The sequence below is a fragment of the Saccopteryx leptura genome, chromosome 2 (assembly GCF_036850995.1).
Source record: "Saccopteryx leptura isolate mSacLep1 chromosome 2, mSacLep1_pri_phased_curated, whole genome shotgun sequence".
NCBI classification, from domain to species: Eukaryota; Metazoa; Chordata; class Mammalia; order Chiroptera; family Emballonuridae; genus Saccopteryx; species Saccopteryx leptura.
In genome coordinates, this window is record NC_089504.1 from 101,310,503 (window position 1) to 101,327,851 (window position 17,349).

At 56.9% G+C, this 17,349-nt stretch overlaps 1 protein-coding gene across 4 annotated transcripts in view; it reads left to right on the forward strand.

Annotated features, from left to right (window-relative positions):
- Positions 1-791: 791 nt before the first annotated feature.
- Positions 792-17,349, forward strand: part of SEMA4D (semaphorin 4D) — a 31,288-nt gene continuing 14,730 nt past the window's right edge. For all 4 annotated transcript variants that reach the window (XR_010749231.1, XM_066368448.1, XM_066368449.1 and 1 more), the window contains exons 1-13: positions 792-926; positions 2,264-2,409; positions 4,797-4,859; positions 6,354-6,452; positions 7,052-7,145; positions 7,768-7,881; positions 8,774-8,925; positions 10,830-11,005; positions 11,086-11,242; positions 12,575-12,797; positions 13,605-13,720; positions 16,231-16,403; positions 16,490-16,533. Coding sequence is in view for 3 of the 4 variants with exons in the window: in XM_066368448.1 (XP_066224545.1) it covers positions 827-926; positions 2,264-2,409; positions 4,797-4,859; positions 6,354-6,452; positions 7,052-7,145; positions 7,768-7,881; positions 8,774-8,925; positions 10,830-11,005; positions 11,086-11,242; positions 12,575-12,797; positions 13,605-13,720; positions 16,231-16,403; positions 16,490-16,533 (1,657 nt within the window). In the remaining variant the exon portion in view is untranslated. The remainder of the gene's footprint in view (positions 927-2,263; positions 2,410-4,796; positions 4,860-6,353; positions 6,453-7,051; positions 7,146-7,767; positions 7,882-8,773; positions 8,926-10,829; positions 11,006-11,085; positions 11,243-12,574; positions 12,798-13,604; positions 13,721-16,230; positions 16,404-16,489; positions 16,534-17,349) is intronic.

The following is a 17,349-nucleotide window of genomic DNA, read 5'->3' on the forward strand; positions in this document are numbered from 1 at the left end:
GTGCTTTCCCTGAGGGACAAGTCTGAGCCCACGGCCACTGTTCCCATGGCGTAGACTTCCCGGGGAGGCTGGAGGAAGGGGGCCATTGTGGGTGGTGGCCCTGTCACCTACAGGGGGTCAGCCCTCTGCACGCTCACACGTGTGCATGTGTACGCACACTCACGCAGAGTGGCTTCTGCTGCCCTCTGGCCTTTCGCTCTGGCCATCTTTCTCGGGGAGCAGTGCAAGGTTTGGGATGCCAGAGTCTCCGAGGGAAACCGGAGCCCCGCTTTGTGCCTTCCTATCGCGTGGCCAGCTGGACATGAGCGGCCACCAGGAGGACACGGGGCAGCCAGGCGGGTGTTTGTGCCCGGTCTGGTCCCCTGTCTGTCCTGCTTACCCAGTGGCCTTGGTGGGAAGCACTGACCCTTGCAGCTCTGGTCTGCCCCTCAGAGCTGCCTGTGTCCAGCCCCTGCGTCTCAGCAGACAGAGTCTTGGGGGGGGGGCTGCGGGGGGAGCAGAGGGGGAGGATGTTGAGCAAACAGAGGGCAGGGCTGTTACCACACGTCCTGACTGGTAACCCCTTCCTTTCCTCTCTCTTCCAGAATTTCTCGGAACATCAGAAAGAAACGCGCCGTTGAGGAATAGAACTGAGAGGCCTGTGGCATTGACAGTGGCGGAAGCCAGCTGACCCCACGCAGCGAGCTAGGAAATGCAGGCTCTTGGGGCTCCCGGTGCCCATCAGCTCCAGGCAGTGTGGTGGGTCGCAGCCCTGGAGCTCTGAACGGATTCCCCCTGGACTCTCACCGTGGCCTCCCCTGCTCGTAGGAAGCCCCTGCTGACGAGGATGTGCGCCCGTGCTGGAGGGCTGCTCAGTGCCCTCACCGTGGTGTTCGGGGCAGCGGTGGCATTTGCACCCATGCCAAGGATCACCTGGGAGCACAGAGGTGAGGGCGGAGTGTGCCAGGTGTGGAGGGCATTTGCTCGTCATGCTGAGGTGCCCGTGTGCTGTTGGCCGTGGGCTCTGTGCTCAGCACTTGTGTGGGCTGGTGCGGGCTGCACCATATAGCGGGAGATGCTTCGGTAACAGGAACGAACACTCGCAGGGCTTGGTTAGGGTCCGCTGGTCTGGTTTCTAAATCAGGGTCTGCTGCAAGGAAGCCCAGCTCCCTGCCTCATGATGTTGGTGCCCACTGCCCGGGCATCAACCACACGCACAGTGTCCTGTTCTAAGGACATCGATGATGGGCAGCTGAGCTGTGGCCGCTCCTTCCCCTTTGCTGTTTATTAGTTTCTTTCGTATTTATTGCCTCTCTCGGGAGCTGTGTCCCGGGACTGGGAACCCAGCCTTCGAGGTTCAGTGGCCGTGAGCAAAATAAGCGTGCAGGGCTGGGCCACAGCGCAGAGCTCTGGGCAGGGGGCGTGCTAGGAGAGCCCTCACCCCTGTGCCTCGGTCTCCAGCGCTGGGACTTAGAAGAGCTGGAGGCATCAACTCCTAACCCCTGAGTGGAACCAGAGCTTGGTTGTAAACCGAGAGCCAAGTTCAAAACACTCATGTGGATGCTGGGAGGGTTAAGAAAGAAGAAACAGCTCCTTAGGAAACAGTGCTGATACATTTATTTGACCCCTAAGAGCTGACCATTATAGTCCTCTGTCCCTAAAGAGCTGTTGACCAATCAACTAACTACCTAGTGAGGAAAAACACTCCTTTTTCTGTTTTCTAAGTTTGTGTTGGTTATCCCTGAAAAATGCTTGGGATTAGGGATATAGTCATTGAAATCGATTTTATGAAAGATAAATCTTTCTTTTTTCTTCCTGAAGAAGAAAATCCTAAATAGTTCAATTCTTTATAGACTAACCTATGGATGGTTCAACACACGTAGACAGGAGTTTGGTGGGAGATGCAGGGAGTTGCCACGGTCAGCAGCTTGAAGTGTCTGGCTGGCAATCCCCGGGAGTCACAAGGTCACATGGCCAGGGGTCATGCTGACGGGAGGCCACATGGAGTGCAGAGTAGGAACTCTGGGATAAAGAGAGCAGAAAAGGACATCAGACCACAGCACTGACCAAGCACAGTGGCTCTGGGCCTCGCATGCACTTGGTGGCTGCCTTGGTGGGTCTGTTCCACCCAGACGTGTCTGAGCTCTGGCCCCGGTGGGGGGGTGGCCACTGTGGCCTCGGACCTGTTCCACAACCCCAGCAGCATGGTGTGCCCTGACAGCAGAGCAGTCATTCGGGCGTGTCCAGCCTCAGAAACGCCTAATGCCCGCCCGTCTCTCCCCAGAGGTACACCTGGTGCAGTTCCACCAGCCGGACATCTTCAACTACTCAGCCTTGCTGCTCAGTGAGGACAATGACACCCTGTACGTGGGCGCCCGGGAAGCTGTGTTTGCTGTGAACGCACTTGACATCTCCCAGAAGCAGCACGAGGTATGGCTGGCCTCCCCCAACTCCCCACAGTGCTCTTCTCAAATCGGCCTCCTGGGCTCCTCCCTGGGCGCCAGGCCTTTTCTTGGCCATGTGCACCTTGTGGCAGGCCTCATCCATATCCTGTGTCTGAGCAGCAGCCCCCTCTTCCCAGTGGGCCAGGAGTCCTGTCATCCATTCCTTCCTGCTCTGTCCACACGGCCCCACCCAGGCGTCCCCTCACAGCCCCACCCAGGACCACCCTCTTTCCAGCTAGGATTTTTGATGTTACTGTTATGGACAATCTCAAGGGTACACAGGATTAGAGAGGGTGACATGATGGACCCTCTGCCCATCACAGCTCCTGCGGGCAGGGACGGGTCCCTCATCTCCCTCCCACACCCCTACCCTCTGCTCCCTCCATGTGGCTTTGAAGCCGAACCCCAACACATGATCCTCGTCTTCTAAGGGCTTCCCTGGGCATCTTCTAAAGGAAGTGACTTCTTTTTCTCAAAATCACTCAAATACCAGGATCACATCCAAAAGATTAACGTCGTCAAATCATCAGTGTTCAGATGTCACAGACTCTCGTAAGTGGCGTTGGACTGTTCAGTTTGAGTCTTGGTGGCGATCAGGCCAGCCACGTAGCCCGGCACTCTGTCCTTGAGTCGCCATTCTTAGGAGCTGCCGGGGTCCCCTTGCTGGGAGAGCCACACTGCGGTCCAGTTGGCCCCGCCTCGTTGTCCTGGCTCCTGGTGTCCTCCGCCCCTGACCATGGTGGTCTGGAGCCATGTGTAACATGGGCGATTGTGAAACAGGACTTGCCAGATTTTTCCTTCTCCATTTGTACTCTGGAAACCACCTTTAAAGGGGAAGTGCTTGTCAGCAGTTAGTCATGTCTTTCCAAATGGAGGCGGTGAGGTTTTTTTGATTGTTTAGTTTTTTTAGTATGTCCACAGGTTGTGGATTTAAACATGTCTGAAGCCCCAGGACCCATTTGCATTCAGGCTCTCGCCTGATGCCCAGAGTGTCCCCTCCCTGAGCCGGGGCATCGTCTCCCTGGCTTCTGAGCCCTCAGGGATCAGCGTAGTTTTCCGTCTCTGACATGAAGATGGTTGCGGCTCATCGTGTCTGTCTCCTGCACAGATGTGTTATGTTCTGTTTTGCTTTGTCTTCATCTCCGGAGCTAGCATGGTACCAACTTCTGTTTGGCACACATGTGAGCTCTGGTCATGACCCTTTGAAAATGAGGTGCATGTGTGACCTTGTGGAACTCGGGCAGAGCTGGTCATCGCTTTTGTTGATGACATCATGGCAGCCCCTCGGAGTGAGGGGGAGGCTCGGGGCCTCCTTAGCGTGAAAGCCGTGAAAACGGAAAGCCGTGGCCAGGCTTTGGTGAAAACCCCGTGAATGTGATCAGGGGCCTGTCCGGTTCACGGGCTCCGTCTTGGTGCATTGCATGTAGATGCTGAGGAAACCATCTGCCTTTCAATTTCTGAAGGGGCTTCTTGTTTGAACGGGGACTTGATTCTGTGTCGTGTATCCTGATGGGGACTTCCGTGTCTCTGGAAACACGATGTCCTATTGCTGCACCTGCTGTCTGAACCTGGACTGGAAGCCAGGTCCGTGTGGAGGGCACACCGGTGAGGACTCATGTCCCCGCCACTGAGAGGCTCATGCATGTCCTGACCTGTGGGGCTGGACAGCGGCTCTTTGACTCTCTGGGTGGAAAATGGATATAGTTGGCTTTAGTCATGGAATAGCACGTGAGCCGACGGGACAGCTCAGGAAAGTCAGGGGCATGGGAGCCCTTGGGCATGTGGCCTGTTGTTTTCCATCCTCGAGGGCGAAGGTTCTACTGGCCTGATGGCCCTGCTTGCCTTTTTCCACCTGGTGAGAGAGGCGGGAGCACAGGTCTCGGTGGAAGATGCTCAACCAGGCAGTGTTTGCTGAGCCCTCCCGACGGCCACTGTCACTTAAGCCTGCAGACTCACAGCCCTGCCTGTCTGCTGACGGTGGGAATCCAGGTCAGGGCTTCTGCACTATGCTCTGCAGTCGCTTGTGAATGGGTGGAAAACCCCACTTCGATGTTTGAAAGTACTTCCAGTTTGGTTTTTTGATAAATGCAGCCCTCCCCACTTGCAATAGTTCAGGTGCTGCTGCTGTTTGCAGTGACTCCCAGGGATGGGGGAGGGCCCTTTGGGCCCTGCTCTGACTTGGAGACGAGGGTCTTGGTCTGAGACTTGCCCGGCCTCAGTGTCTCCCCTCAGCCTGGCTTTGCAGCCTCAGGTTCATGGTCTGGGAGGACACCTGCTCGCAGCGCCGTGCTGCGCTCTGTAAACTGTGTTCTCCTACTGGCGCCTCCGTCCAGATGGGGACTGTGTGGTGAAATGGACTTCCTTTCCTCACAGGCGTATTGGAAGGTCTCAGAAGATAAAAAAGCAAGATGCGCGGAAAAGGGGAAATCAAAACAGGTAGGTTGTTTCTTTTGCAGACTGCAACGCGACCCCCAGGGAGATACCCAGGCGCTTTAATAAACCCTCTGACACCACTACTTGGGGACGCATCTCGGACATTCTGTTCAGGTCACTCACAGCTCCCCGGCCCTCTGTTCCTGGATGGTGGGATTGGGTCTCTCAGAGTAGGAATCCAACGTGGTCGGCGTTGGAGAAACGCTCTGCAAAATGTTAACTGAACTTAATCTGATGGCTTAAAACTCTGACTATGGAGAATGGTTTCTGGTGCCTGCTGGCTCGCGGAGTGAAGTGCAGGGTCCACACCTCAGTGTGGTGGCCATGCGGGGCGCACCGGGCTGTGTCAGTGTCAGCGTGGGAGCCATGTGCAGAGGTAGGCTGCTGGAACGCGGGGTCATTCCCTCGCCCACTGCGCAGGCCTGGGGTCTCAGAGCCCCCACCCTCCTTGGTAGTTTTGGTCAAGACAGTTAAGTTACAGTAAATCTTAGCAGTTGTTGGCTATTTTCAAAACAATTAAAGCTTTAAAGAAAAGGAAACGAATTTTTTGCTAAACTTTTTAAGCAAAATGTTAAACACTTTCACTAAAGCCACTAAATCCAAAGTAACTTTAGGAAATGCTGGAAATTGCAGGCATCTCGGCGTAATAACAGATGTCATGGGGAGTTGTCTTCAAGCTAAATTAGACCAGAGCTCTGCTCGGCCCAACTTGAAGCTGTGTAGTGGACAGGGGTTCTGTCCAGCTCTTGCCGGGGAGCACTAATTACTTTCCACCAGATTGAAAACAATCATAGTAAAAGAAGAAAAAAAACAAAACCGTTCCCTGAGTGGTGATAATTTCAGACAATAGCACATGTAATCAAAGTCCATTTCAGCCTAAAATAGCGAGTGGGTCTTTAAGTGGCATCTGGGTTTCCTGCGGGCCTTTCTGATGTAGAGCCAGCTCGGAGCCCCCGTTAGGGCGGGCCAGGCACAGCAGATCCCGAGTTCTGCTCGCGGTGCCATGCAGGGGGGCAGGGAGGGCGGGGTCCCCAGGAGAGGAGGGCTGAGGGAGCCCCGCACCTCCACAGGCCTGGCAACAATGCGTGGCTTGTGCGTCCTGTGAGTGCAGACGTTTTTCCTGCGGTGGGCGGGCAGGACTTGAGGTCAGCCTAATGGCTGTTAGGGCCAGCGCATCTCTCCGGGGTATAAATTAGTGACTGCAGTGGAACCCATTTGGCACCTGACCACCAGCCTGTGGACACTGAGGAGACCAAAGCGCTTGGTCCAGCCGCCGATCGAGGTCTGCCCAGGGGCAGGCAGGGCAGGGCTGGGCGATGACCTCACGGCCGCGGTGAGAGGGCACGGTCAGGGCAGTCACGGCTGCTCAACGGGGAGGCGATGTCTGTAGGTACTTTGCTGGCTCCGAGCTGTGAGGTGAGCGGCGTGACCAGGGTGGCTGTGGACAGCGCCCAGCGGGAGCTGAGAGTGGCTGACGTGGGTTGCTCTTCCTTGCAGACCGAATGCCTCAACTACATCCGAGTGCTCCAGCCGCTGAGTAACGCCACCTTGTACGTGTGCGGGACCAATGCCTTCCAGCCGGCCTGCGACCACCTGGTAAGGCCGGGGCCCCTCTGTGGTCGACGCTAAAGTAGAGTGGGATCTCGCACCTCAGAGGGTCTCCGCTCTGCACTACAGAGGCTGTTCTAATGTCCAGCCGTGGGAGGAGGGCAGCTCAGGCCCTGGAAGGCCACGGCCCACGCTCTGCCCTTTCAGGGCCTTGTCCCGTCTGTAAACCATCACGACCGAAGGCAGGGCATGGACGGGACTCAGGGGAGCATGCCCCTGGCGTGGAGCTGGCCATGCGCCGTTGACCGGAAGAAGCACCGATGTGCCGTGTGTGATCCGCATTGTGCCTCCTTCTCGTTGTCACATTGTATGTTTTGTGAGGGGACCTGGCTGTGACTCAGGCCGGGCGGGTGGGAAGGACCCTGGAGCCACAGCATGGCCATCTCCATCTCACAGATGAGTCAACTGAGGTGCACGATCTTGTCTAGCTCTGGAGGGGTTCAGAGCCAGGCGACCGGGGCGCGGGACCTGGGCCGCCCGCCGGCACACACACGCTCTTCCCTCCGTGCCCTCTGAACAGCGGGTCTAAAGTTAATGAGACAACAAAGACGCGTTATTGATGACACTTCCTTTTCATTCAATCGTAGAACCTAACGTCCTTCCAGTTTCTGGGGAGAAACGAAGATGGCAAAGGGCGATGTCCCTTCGACCCGGCACAAAGCTACACGTCTGTCATGGTCGGTGAGTCGCGCTCTGGGGTTCTGTCCCTGGCAGGGCTGTGCTGCTGTGGGCAGCTCCTGCAGAGGATGCTCGGTGCCTCCCCCTCTGCGTAGTCCCCCCTGCTGCCCTCCCTCAGTCACCTGTGCCTCGCCTTAGACCCTCTGGCCCGGGCTTTTGAATTTACTTTTCAGAAGGACAGTCAGCCCCACTGCGGTCCACAGGTTGGACGTGTGGGGAGAGATGATTTATATGCATCATGAGTGGAGATCACCTTGGGTTGCTTGGTCATGTGGGTGGAGTCCACACTCCCATCTGAGGGCAGGTTCGTGGTGAGCCAGGGGTGGTCTTGCTCACTGAGGTGAGCGGGCCCAGAGCCGTGCACCCACCTCCATGTGTTACTTTTCTGAGGCGGGAATTACTTGCCCCGTCAGGTACTGTCCCTGACTCTCATACAGCGGTCTAACAGGGAACATGAGATCATTCATGTCAGAGAAACGAAACAGAAATATGTCCCAGTAGCAGGTGGTGGCCCCTCTGTGTCCCGAGCGGCTTCATGTTGAGTGTAAAAGGGAAGGAAGGTGTTGCGCGTCTGTCACTAGCGTGGAGCTGACCCCCTTCTCCTCCCTCCTCCCGGGCCCTGAAGACGGAGAACTTTATTCTGGGACGTCCTATAACTTCCTGGGAAGCGAGCCCATCATCTCCCGAAACTCCTCCCACAGTCCTCTGAGAACTGAGTACGCGATTCCGTGGCTCAACGGTAAGACGCAGGTGGTGTCACCGAGGCTGCGTTTCTCCTCGGGCAGACTCACCAGGAGAGCCCCAGGGTGCTGTGTTTCTAGAACCTTCTGCTGGCTCAACCTCAGGCAGGCACCCAGGAGCGGACCGGACGCTTCTCGGGCAGCTCGGGGCTGACTGCCGGCTTCCTGGAGCTCCCTCGTCCCCTTCCACAGCGAGGTTGCCGTTGAAAGCCCTGTCACCTCTCCTGGGAAACGGGTCTGGGAGGCTCTGAGGGAGCGAGGACCTGAGGGTCAGTGGGAGCTCAGGCCGATCAGGCCGGTGGATGATGTCACCTCGTTACCACGTGTCCACATGTGGTGCACGTGGCTGGAGGCCAGTCACATGAGGCTTCTCTCAGGGGCACCAGCCAGCAGGGCCTGGGGCTTTGAAGCCTCCTGGACTCTTAGGGTCAGCTGGTCTGTGGGGCAGCGGGTTCCTCCTCTGTGCGCAGTGGCTGGGTGGCTGGAGCTGGTGGTCAGGAGTGTGTGTGAGGCACATGGTTTTGAACCAGCAAGTGCACATCTACTGGCAGGTCTCTGGGGACTGGGGCTCAGGCTCTCCTGGATGCCCAGACGGGCAGCCCTGCCTCGAGTTCTTGGGGAAGATCAGAAGGGTGTGATTCAGAACTACATCCAGGGCACCTCTTCAGGCTGAGGGCAAGATGGGCACCATTGTCACTCCTGGATGCTGGAGTCTGTTTGGGGGCTGGCACGCACTCCCTTCACTGTCTGCAGGGCCCCTTGGCATGTGCCAGGAGGCGCCCGAGCCCCTCGGCATGTTCAGGGTCGTGCCTGGGTTGCTCCCTGTGTGTGGGGGTGGGGTACCCCGGCTCCTCACTAGCTATGGGGATAACCCGTGTCTCCTCCCTGCAGAGCCCAACTTCGTCTATGCCGATGTGATTCGAGGGAAGCCAGAGGGCAGCGAGGGCGAGGACGACAGGGTCTACTTCTTCTTCACGGAGGTGTCTGTGGAGTACGAGTTTGTCTTCAAGCTGACGATTCCCCGCGTCGCGAGGGTGTGCAAGGTGAGGCCGTTTCCCCGTTTCTGTTGGGTTCCACCGGTGGGAACAGCACGTCTGAGGACAAGCCGCCTTGCCCAGGCCCCACTCCTCCCGGAAAGGTCGATTTACCGACCTTGTGGCTGCCCAGCGCACAGAGACCATCGTGGACGGTGCTCCCTCCCCTCCTCAGGCATCAGGAAGCAGCTTGGCAACCCTGAGTGAGAGGTCGCGGGCTTTCCGTCCTCAGAGGGTCTGCTTTTTTGTTTGTTTGTTCAATGTTTATTTCATAATCAAAATTTAACTCTGTAGTCAGAATTGAAAGAGGTCAGGAAAGTGTGGGACCCCAAGGACTGCAGCGAGAGCACAGAGGTTATAGAACATTCGGAGCAGAGGGGTGAAGGGGTCTCCCCTGAGCTGCTGAAGGAATGGGCTGGTGGTTAAGATAAAACACAGGCGAGATTTATCAGAGCTGGCCACAGTCCATATAGTGGGGATCTCCTTGCTGGTCGCTTGCCGTTCCTGGACCCTAAGTGTTCCGTGGCTGCCACAATATCCATGCCGTCTCTTACCTGGCCGCAGACGTGTGCTTGCCATTCAACTACTCAGTCTTGGCAGTGCGAATGACAAACTGAGAGACGTTTGTGTTGGGTCCGGAGTTTGCCACGGACAAGATACCAGGACTCGTATGCTTCTGGATGGAATTCTCATCATCAAATTTCTCCCCATGAACGGACTTGCCGCCTATGCCGTTAGGCGTGTGAAGTCACCACCCTGGCATATCGATCCCGAAAGAGAATTCTGAGAAACCAGGAACTGCATAACCAAGTCCTTTCTCCCCAATGCCCAGAGCACGGAAGTCAGTCGTCTGCTGTCTTAGGAACTTTGTCTGCAAACAGCTTGAAGGAGACGCAGCCCAAGGGCTCTGCATTGTTGGCAACGTCCCTTTGGGGTTCCCTGTGGCTGGGTGTGGGCAGCTCTAGGGCGGGGGTCTCTGCAGCCAGGGGGTCTGCTTTGGATGCAGCTTCCTGAGACCTCGCTTGGGTTACAGAAAGTTACTCTTCATTTACCATATTAACCAAATTCTGTTGGGATTGGGATTTTGCCATTCCGCTATAGAAAGGGAGGTATCCATTTTCATTGTGTCCTAAACAGGTGAGGATGCTGCAGCCTTCCATCCTTCTGCACCCGTATTTCTGAGCTTCTGTGTTTCTCTTCAGACCAGTCACGACAGCTGTGGCTTATGATTGTCACTAACAAGTGTTTCCAGAGAACCTGGCTGGTCCAGAGCACTTCAGCAGAAAACGGGGGGGTGGCGCAGTGGATAGAGCGTCAACTTGGGACACTCAGGACCCAAGTTTGAAACCCTGAAGTCGCTGGCTTGAGCATGGGGTCACTTGCTCTGCTGGAGCCCCCCAGTCAGGGCACATATGAGAAGCAATCAGTGAACAACTAAGGTCCTGCAACTACAAGTTGATGCCTCTCCTCTCTCTCCCTTCCTGTCTGTTCTCCCATGAAGGACATCTTTTGGGGAAGACCAGAGCTACAAACATTGGCCTGAAACAGACTGGGGAGCCAGTGCAGCCACCAGCTGCTGGCTCCATGGGTCACTCCCAGACGGGTCATGAGCTTGGGAGTGCACAGGCTCAAGGGCCAGAACCATGAAAGTGCAGGGACGACCCTAGGAATCTGAATGTGGGCAGATTTGAGAAGTCCCTGTGGCTGCCATGGATGCTGTTGGTGTGGTTTTGTGTTCATCGGCAGTCCAGGCCGCGTGGAGGGGGCGTGGGGGTCACGCAGCTGTCTGTGGCCGCTGTCTTTTCCAGCTATGGCTTCGTTCCGCCAGAGCTACTATGGGCCCAAGGGCTTTGTTTGTCGCCCACGCACGGGGAGGCTGCCCTCGTCCTAGCACCCCGCTCTTTGCATTTCAGGGGGACCAGGGCGGCCTGCGGACCCTCCAGAAGAAGTGGACCTCCTTCCTGAAGGCCAGACTGATCTGCGCCAAGCCCGACAGCAACCTCGTCTTCAACGTGCTGCGGGCCGTCTTCGTCCTCAGGGCCCCGCGCCTGAAGGAGCCCCTGTTCTACGGGGTCTTCGCCCCGCAGCTGTGAGTGCCAGGCAGGGCGTCGGGCTTCCCCCACGCTCCTGCCCTCCAGGCAGTCACGCGGCCCCTCCCTCCCTCCCCAGGAACAACGTGGGGCTGTCGGCCGTGTGCGCCTACAACCTGTCCACAGTCGAGGCGGTCTTCTCCCGAGGGAAGTACATGCAGAGCGCCACCGTGGAGCAGTCGCACACCAAGTGGGTGCGCTACAACGGGGCCGTGCCCACGCCCAGGCCCGGGGCGGTGAGTGCGAAGGGCCTGGGCTGCGGGAAGTTCTGCTGCGCAGCACTTGCTGCGCCACGCCCGGGTTTATGTCTGTCTCGGCAGGGGGCGGGCATCCCCCCCCCAGCCCCACAGGCACTCCACCCTTCCCTGTGTCCCTCTCCTTGGCGGGCTGTGTCACCGCTCTTCCCCCGTGCCGCCCCAACAGGAGCCTCTCTGCGGCATGGGCAGCCTGCGGAATTAACCTTGCCTAATGTTCATCTGTTTCATTTTCTGTGTCTTGTGGAGAAACGCGATTTCCTGGCAGAGAAATGAACTAGGGCTCCGCATTTGTTAAGAGTCACACTTTGTCTCTTCAAAGTTTAGTGAATTTTATGAGAAACCAGTTTCTTGGTCAGTTTGGCCGTGTCCATTCTGGGACTGCTCTGTCAGGCTGTGTGCATGGCCCAGGAGTGGGGCTGTGACCTGGGGGAATGCCCAGTGCCTGGCTTACCTCTGGGACCATCTCTTCCCCTACACCAGTTATTTCTTCTGTGCACGTTACTAAGTAAAACACATTCGCATGGTGCAGAAGTTTTAGGTTGTGCATGTCAAGGACTGGGACAGAAAAAAGAATACTTCATGCTCTTGGCCTTTTTTGCTAGTTAGCATTGAACCATCTTTCAGCGATTTCTTTTCTTTACCAGTCTTCTCTTCTTATGGAAGAGCTAGGCGATAATAAGTATTTATTTTTGTTTCAAAAGCTTGATACTTTTTTCCTTTATAAATAGGTAAAAGTTGCCTCACTGACTATATATCGTGAAACATAATTACATCTTATGGATACAGTTGCATTTCTTCCTACATGTTTTGTAACTGTCTTCAGATTCCTGCGGCCATCTTGCTTTTACCCCCTTTTCAAGAGATGCACGGTGGAGCCCCTAGACCAGGGGTCCCCAAACTACGGCCCGTGGGCCACATGTGGCCCCCTGAGGCCATTTATCCGGCCCCCGCCGCACTTCCGGAAGGGGCACCTCTTTCATTGGTGGTCAGTGAGAGGAGCATAGTTCCCATTGAAATACTGGTCAGTTTGTTGATTTAAATTTACTTGTTCTTTATTTTAAATATTGTATTTGTTCCCGTTTTGTTTTTTTACTTTAAAATAAGATATGTGCAGTGTGCATAGGGATTTGTTCATAGTTTTTTTTTATAGTCCGGCCCTCCAACAGTCTGAGGGACAGTGAACTGGCCCCCTGTGTAAAAAGTTTGGGGACCCCTGCCCTAGACTTCCATCTCCCGGGCGCACCGGCTCGGAGCAGAGCAGTGCGGGGCTGTCCACGTGTGCGCCTGATGGTGATGGTGTGCTCCCTGCAGTGCATCAACCGCGAGGCGCGGGCGGCCAACTTCTCCAGCTCGCTCAGCCTGCCGGACAAGACGCTGCAGTTCGTGAAGGACCACCCTCTGATGGACGACTCCGTGGCCCCGATGGACAACAGGCCCCGGCTGATCAAACGCGGTGTGAACTACACACAGATCGTGGTGGACAGGACCCAGGCGCTGGATGGGACCATCTACGACGTCATGTTTATCAGCACAGGTGGGTCCTGGGCCTTGGTCACAGCCTTGGTAAACCCAGCATCTCTCCCAGGTGCCCTGAGCAGTTTGTATTTCTGAGAGAAGTCTTGCCACCTGGATGTCTTCCAATCGCTTCTTCTGATCGCTGTGACCATCAGACCCCCTGGGGCACTGGTTAGACATGCAGGTCCTGGCCCAGTTCTGGAAATTCAGGTCTGGTAGGTCTGGGTCATACCAGAGAGTTAGGGGAGATTGCAGACAGCACCTCCCTCTTGCCTGTTCTGACCCGCTGTGGGAGGTGGGAGGCGCCACTTCCGGGAAGCCTGTGGATTAGGAAACAAGTGTTTCTGGAATGGGCGTCAGTTACCGGGCGCAGCAGCAGCTGGAGGCTGCCAAGGTCACCCCGAGTGCTCTCCAGCCGTGCCTCTGAGCAACGGGCAGGGTCCTGCCCTCGCCTGCCGGGGGCCACCTTGCTGGATGGCACCCCCGGGGGCTGGTGGAAACCAAACCCATTTTACGTTTATCTGGTGGCACAGTGTTGGCTGCACTGATAAGGGTGTTGGCATCAATAATGAAATGTTATTTTTTGTAAAACACAGGGAATAACACTAGTGCCACTTGAGTTTCCATTGTTCATTTTGCCATGGTTTTTTCTTTCCTGTTTCTAATGCAAAAGTGCCGTCTGTCTCTGAGTCTCTGGCGGAGGGAAGGAGTGCAGAGGAGGAAGGTGCCTGTGGACAGAGGAGGAAGGTGCCTGTGGGCAGCTCTGGCCGACAGCGCAGGGCTGTCCTCTCCGGGGTGGGTCACGCACCTGTGCTTGTCCTTGCAGACCAGGGTGCCCTGCACAAAGCCATCAGCCTTGAGAACGACGTCCACATCATCGAGGAGACGCAGCTCTTCCAGGACTCGGAACCAGTTCAGACCCTGCTGCTGTCCTCCAAAAAGGTAAAGGGACCGTGCGACTGGGCGGGGGTGGCCGCTTTGTGGCCTCGAGTCTCAGGGACCACTGGGCTGGGGGCTGGAAAGGCCTCTTTGACCATCTAGCCCAAAGGAGCCCATCTTTGGGCTCCTTCAGAAAGACCTTTGCTCCAAGGGGTTTGGGATGGAGGGAAGGCGGTCTGGAGAGATGTAACTTTCTCCTGAAGGTTGGCAGAACCTCACTGAGTTGTTAGGGCCCACGCGTTGAAGGAGGGGGTGCGTGCTGGCCTGCGGTGAACACGCTTCCTGTGCCCTGAATTTGGTGAGGGCGAGACCCCGGCAGGGATCCGCTGTCGATGCCTGAGGCTCACTCATCAACATGGAAGCCTTACTCTGGGTTGCCCTCGCTCCCCTCAGATGAGATGTTACCTCCTGCTTCAGGGTGGGCAGATCTTTTCTGTTACGGGACAGGGTCGTGAGGCTCTGAGGGCTTCACAGTCTCCCTGGTCCTGGCCTTGTGGCAAGAGTGTCTGCAAGCGGGTGGGCCCATCTGTATGTACTCCTGCAAGTCTTTAGGGAACCTGAGCTCACAGCTCACAACATGTTCATTTCATGTCACAACTATTCCTTTGATTTTTCTTCAACTAATTAAAAATGCAGAACCAGTTACAAGCAGTTGGGCTGTATAGAAACGGCGGAGGGCTGGGTTTGCCCCACAGGCCCGAGGCTGTCTCCCCGTGTCCGTCCACAGTGGCCCGGGAGTGCGTGCCAGTTGGAGAGCTCTGTAGAGCAGAGTGTAGCCTGGGCACCAGGTTGCCTGGTTCAAAACCTGTCCCCCTGGTGCCTGAACGTGTAAGTCTGGGCAGGTCAGTCCTTCCTCAGTTTCCTGGTCTGTACAGTGGGGACAGCAGACCATATATAAGAGAGGCCTAGCCTCGCCCCACCCTGTGACGAGGGCCAGGGACGTCATTTCCTATGGGCATCCCCCATGCTGTGCCCCTGAGCTGATGGGCTCTGGGGCCTTGGCAGTGCCCGATTCACACTGGAAACAGGAGGTGGGCCCTGTGTCCTGGTCTCCTTGGCCTCAGGCCCACCCATCATCTGGCCTCTCCCACCTGTAGCCGGATTGAGAGCCTCTTCATAGTCCTCTTCTGCTCTGTTGCTGAGTGTTTGGGTTTGACTGTCTGCACTCCCAGGGGGTCCTCCCGCTCCAGGTTTGGGTGGAGCCTCCCAGGCCCTCAGCACTCCTTCCCTACCTGGTTGCTGGTGGGAGTCTCCTCTTGGCTGTGGGCCCAGGCCCAGTCCGGCCCACTCCTCCCTCAGCTGCAGACACTGAGCCACCTGGCATTGTTAGGAGACCTTGAAGCCCTTCCGGCAGCCACCATGTCGCACAGGTGGAGAGCCATGATCCTGGAGACCTCCAAGTTTGTGCATCCGCCTCAGAACGGATGTGGGGCCCAGTGCAGACATGTGGTGAGCACGCAGCTCTGCTCTGCTCCACGTCACTGGGGCCCAGGCTAGCCTTGCCGTCATGAACCCCAGGCTCCTGGGGCACTGGTGCTGATCCAGGAGTTGGGAAAGGGGGGCAGGGTCAGTGTTGGTTTTCATGGGTCAGTCTGTGTTCAGGATTTGGTCACACGGCCATTCCTGGAGTTGAGGCTGGCCATGCAGGAAGCCTGGCGTCCTGGGTGAGCGGTCTGCCTGTCTCCACCAGAGCCCCTTGCCCTAGGGCAGGGGTCCCCAAACTTTTTACACAGAGGGCCAGTTCACTGTCCCTCAGACCATTGGAGGGCTGCCACATACAGTGCTCTCACTGACCACCAATGAAAGAGGTGCCCCTTCCGGAAGTGCGGCGGGGGGCCAGATAAATGACCTCAGGGGGCCGCATGTGGCCCGCGGGCCGTAGTTTGGGGACGCCTGCCCTAGGGCACGGCTCTGTTGCCTAGGACAGGTGGGAGGACACCTGCACGCCGTGGCCTCCCTTGCCTTCTTGGGCTCTGCTTCTGAGCACTGCAGTCGAGTTCCCTTCTGTGTGTTCCTCCCTCCAACACGCAGACACGTGACAAACAGGTGCCGTGTCACTTCTCTCTCTGGCGAACTTCATTTGCGCCTCTGCGCTGTGGGCCATGCTGGGCTCAAACACAGGACGCCACGTTCTGTGCTCTAGCGCCCCTTCTCGTGGGCTCTGAGGTTGTGCCCTGCAGCCTCTGGCCTGTATTGCGGCCAGGTGTGTCTGGCTGCACTCTGCTGGTGGCTGGGATGGTGGCGGGTGCCTGGACATGTGCATGGAGGCCCAGCCAAGGCCCTGCGCACTCACTCTGAGTGCAGATTTTTCTCGAAAGCTGTGCACTGCTCTGCGTGCTGTACTATGGTGCTGCACTAAGATTCGTCTGGGATACTACCCCTCCTCTCTCCAGGTCTGAGCAAGGGGGGCTCCTCCTCCAGAGAGCACTTCTCCCCTGGGCTGGAGAAGATGCCCTTGGCACCTGTCGCCAGCTGCCCTGGGCTCACCCATTCTCATCTGCTTAAACCCACAGGGCAGAAGGTTCATCTATGCCGGTTCCAATTCAGGTGTGGTCCAGGCTCCCGTGGCCTTCTGTGGGAAGCACGGCACCTGCAAGGACTGCGTGCTGGCCCGGGACCCCTACTGCGCCTGGAGCCCGGCCACGGCGGCCTGCGTGGCCCTGCACCAGCTCGACGGCCCCGGCAGGTAGCCAGCGGGGGGACGTGCCGCCCAGGGGCCCCACCTGCCCCACACAGGAGGCACGTGCGTACTCTGTGCCGCTTGCTTTGCAGGGCTCTGGTCCAGGACATGAGCGGGGATGCCTCTTCCTGCCCTGGTAAGTTGCTTGTTCTCGCCACACTCCCTTCAGGAACGACCAGTCTCATAGCTGTGTCATGGGGGCTTTGGTGCTGTGGCGCTGTGACATCTGGCACGGTTTTCCTCTCTGTCCTCAGCACCAAGGTCAGCTATTTGCAGACCTAGCGGTTTTCCCCTGAGCCTTTTATTGCAGAAAAGGATGTTTGAAGCCACACAGAATGCGTTTACTGAAAACACTTCTCCGTCCCAAATCGTAATGTCCATTCTTAAGATGCGTCTCTCTTCTTCTTGTATCTTGGGCTTCTTAAACAAAAGCTGCTCCTTTGTGAATGGGAAGGAGGACTAGTACTTCCCCTTGGGGGACCCCCTGCCTACAGAGGGGTCAGACGGGTCCCAGCTGCAGGCAGTGCCCCAGGGCTCTTGCCCTCGAGTTTCTGCTGCAACAGCTGTCGTCAGTTAAGACACATTTAAGAGGAGGGCCCCACGAGGCTGACGCGGGCAGCTGCCACCAGCACAACCATGTCACATTTGACTCAGAGTGCAGCCGTCGACAACACACAGCTGGCCCGTGCTCAGCCTCCTGGCCTGGCATGTTTTCTCCCAGGAAACCGGGATGTAAAATGGGTGTTCTACTGCTCGGAGGTGCCTCCGATCGATGTCTTTGTCCCTGTGGGCTGCCATCCAGGGCCCATCTTTGCTTTTTGGTCACATGTGTCTTGGTCTCCTTAAGTTGTCCTGGAAGATTTCGTGTTGTTCCTGTGGGTGAAACTCTTGTGTCCCCTTGTTCGTGTTGCCCTACTGTTAAAAAGACGTTAGATCGCGAGCAAGGTTGTTG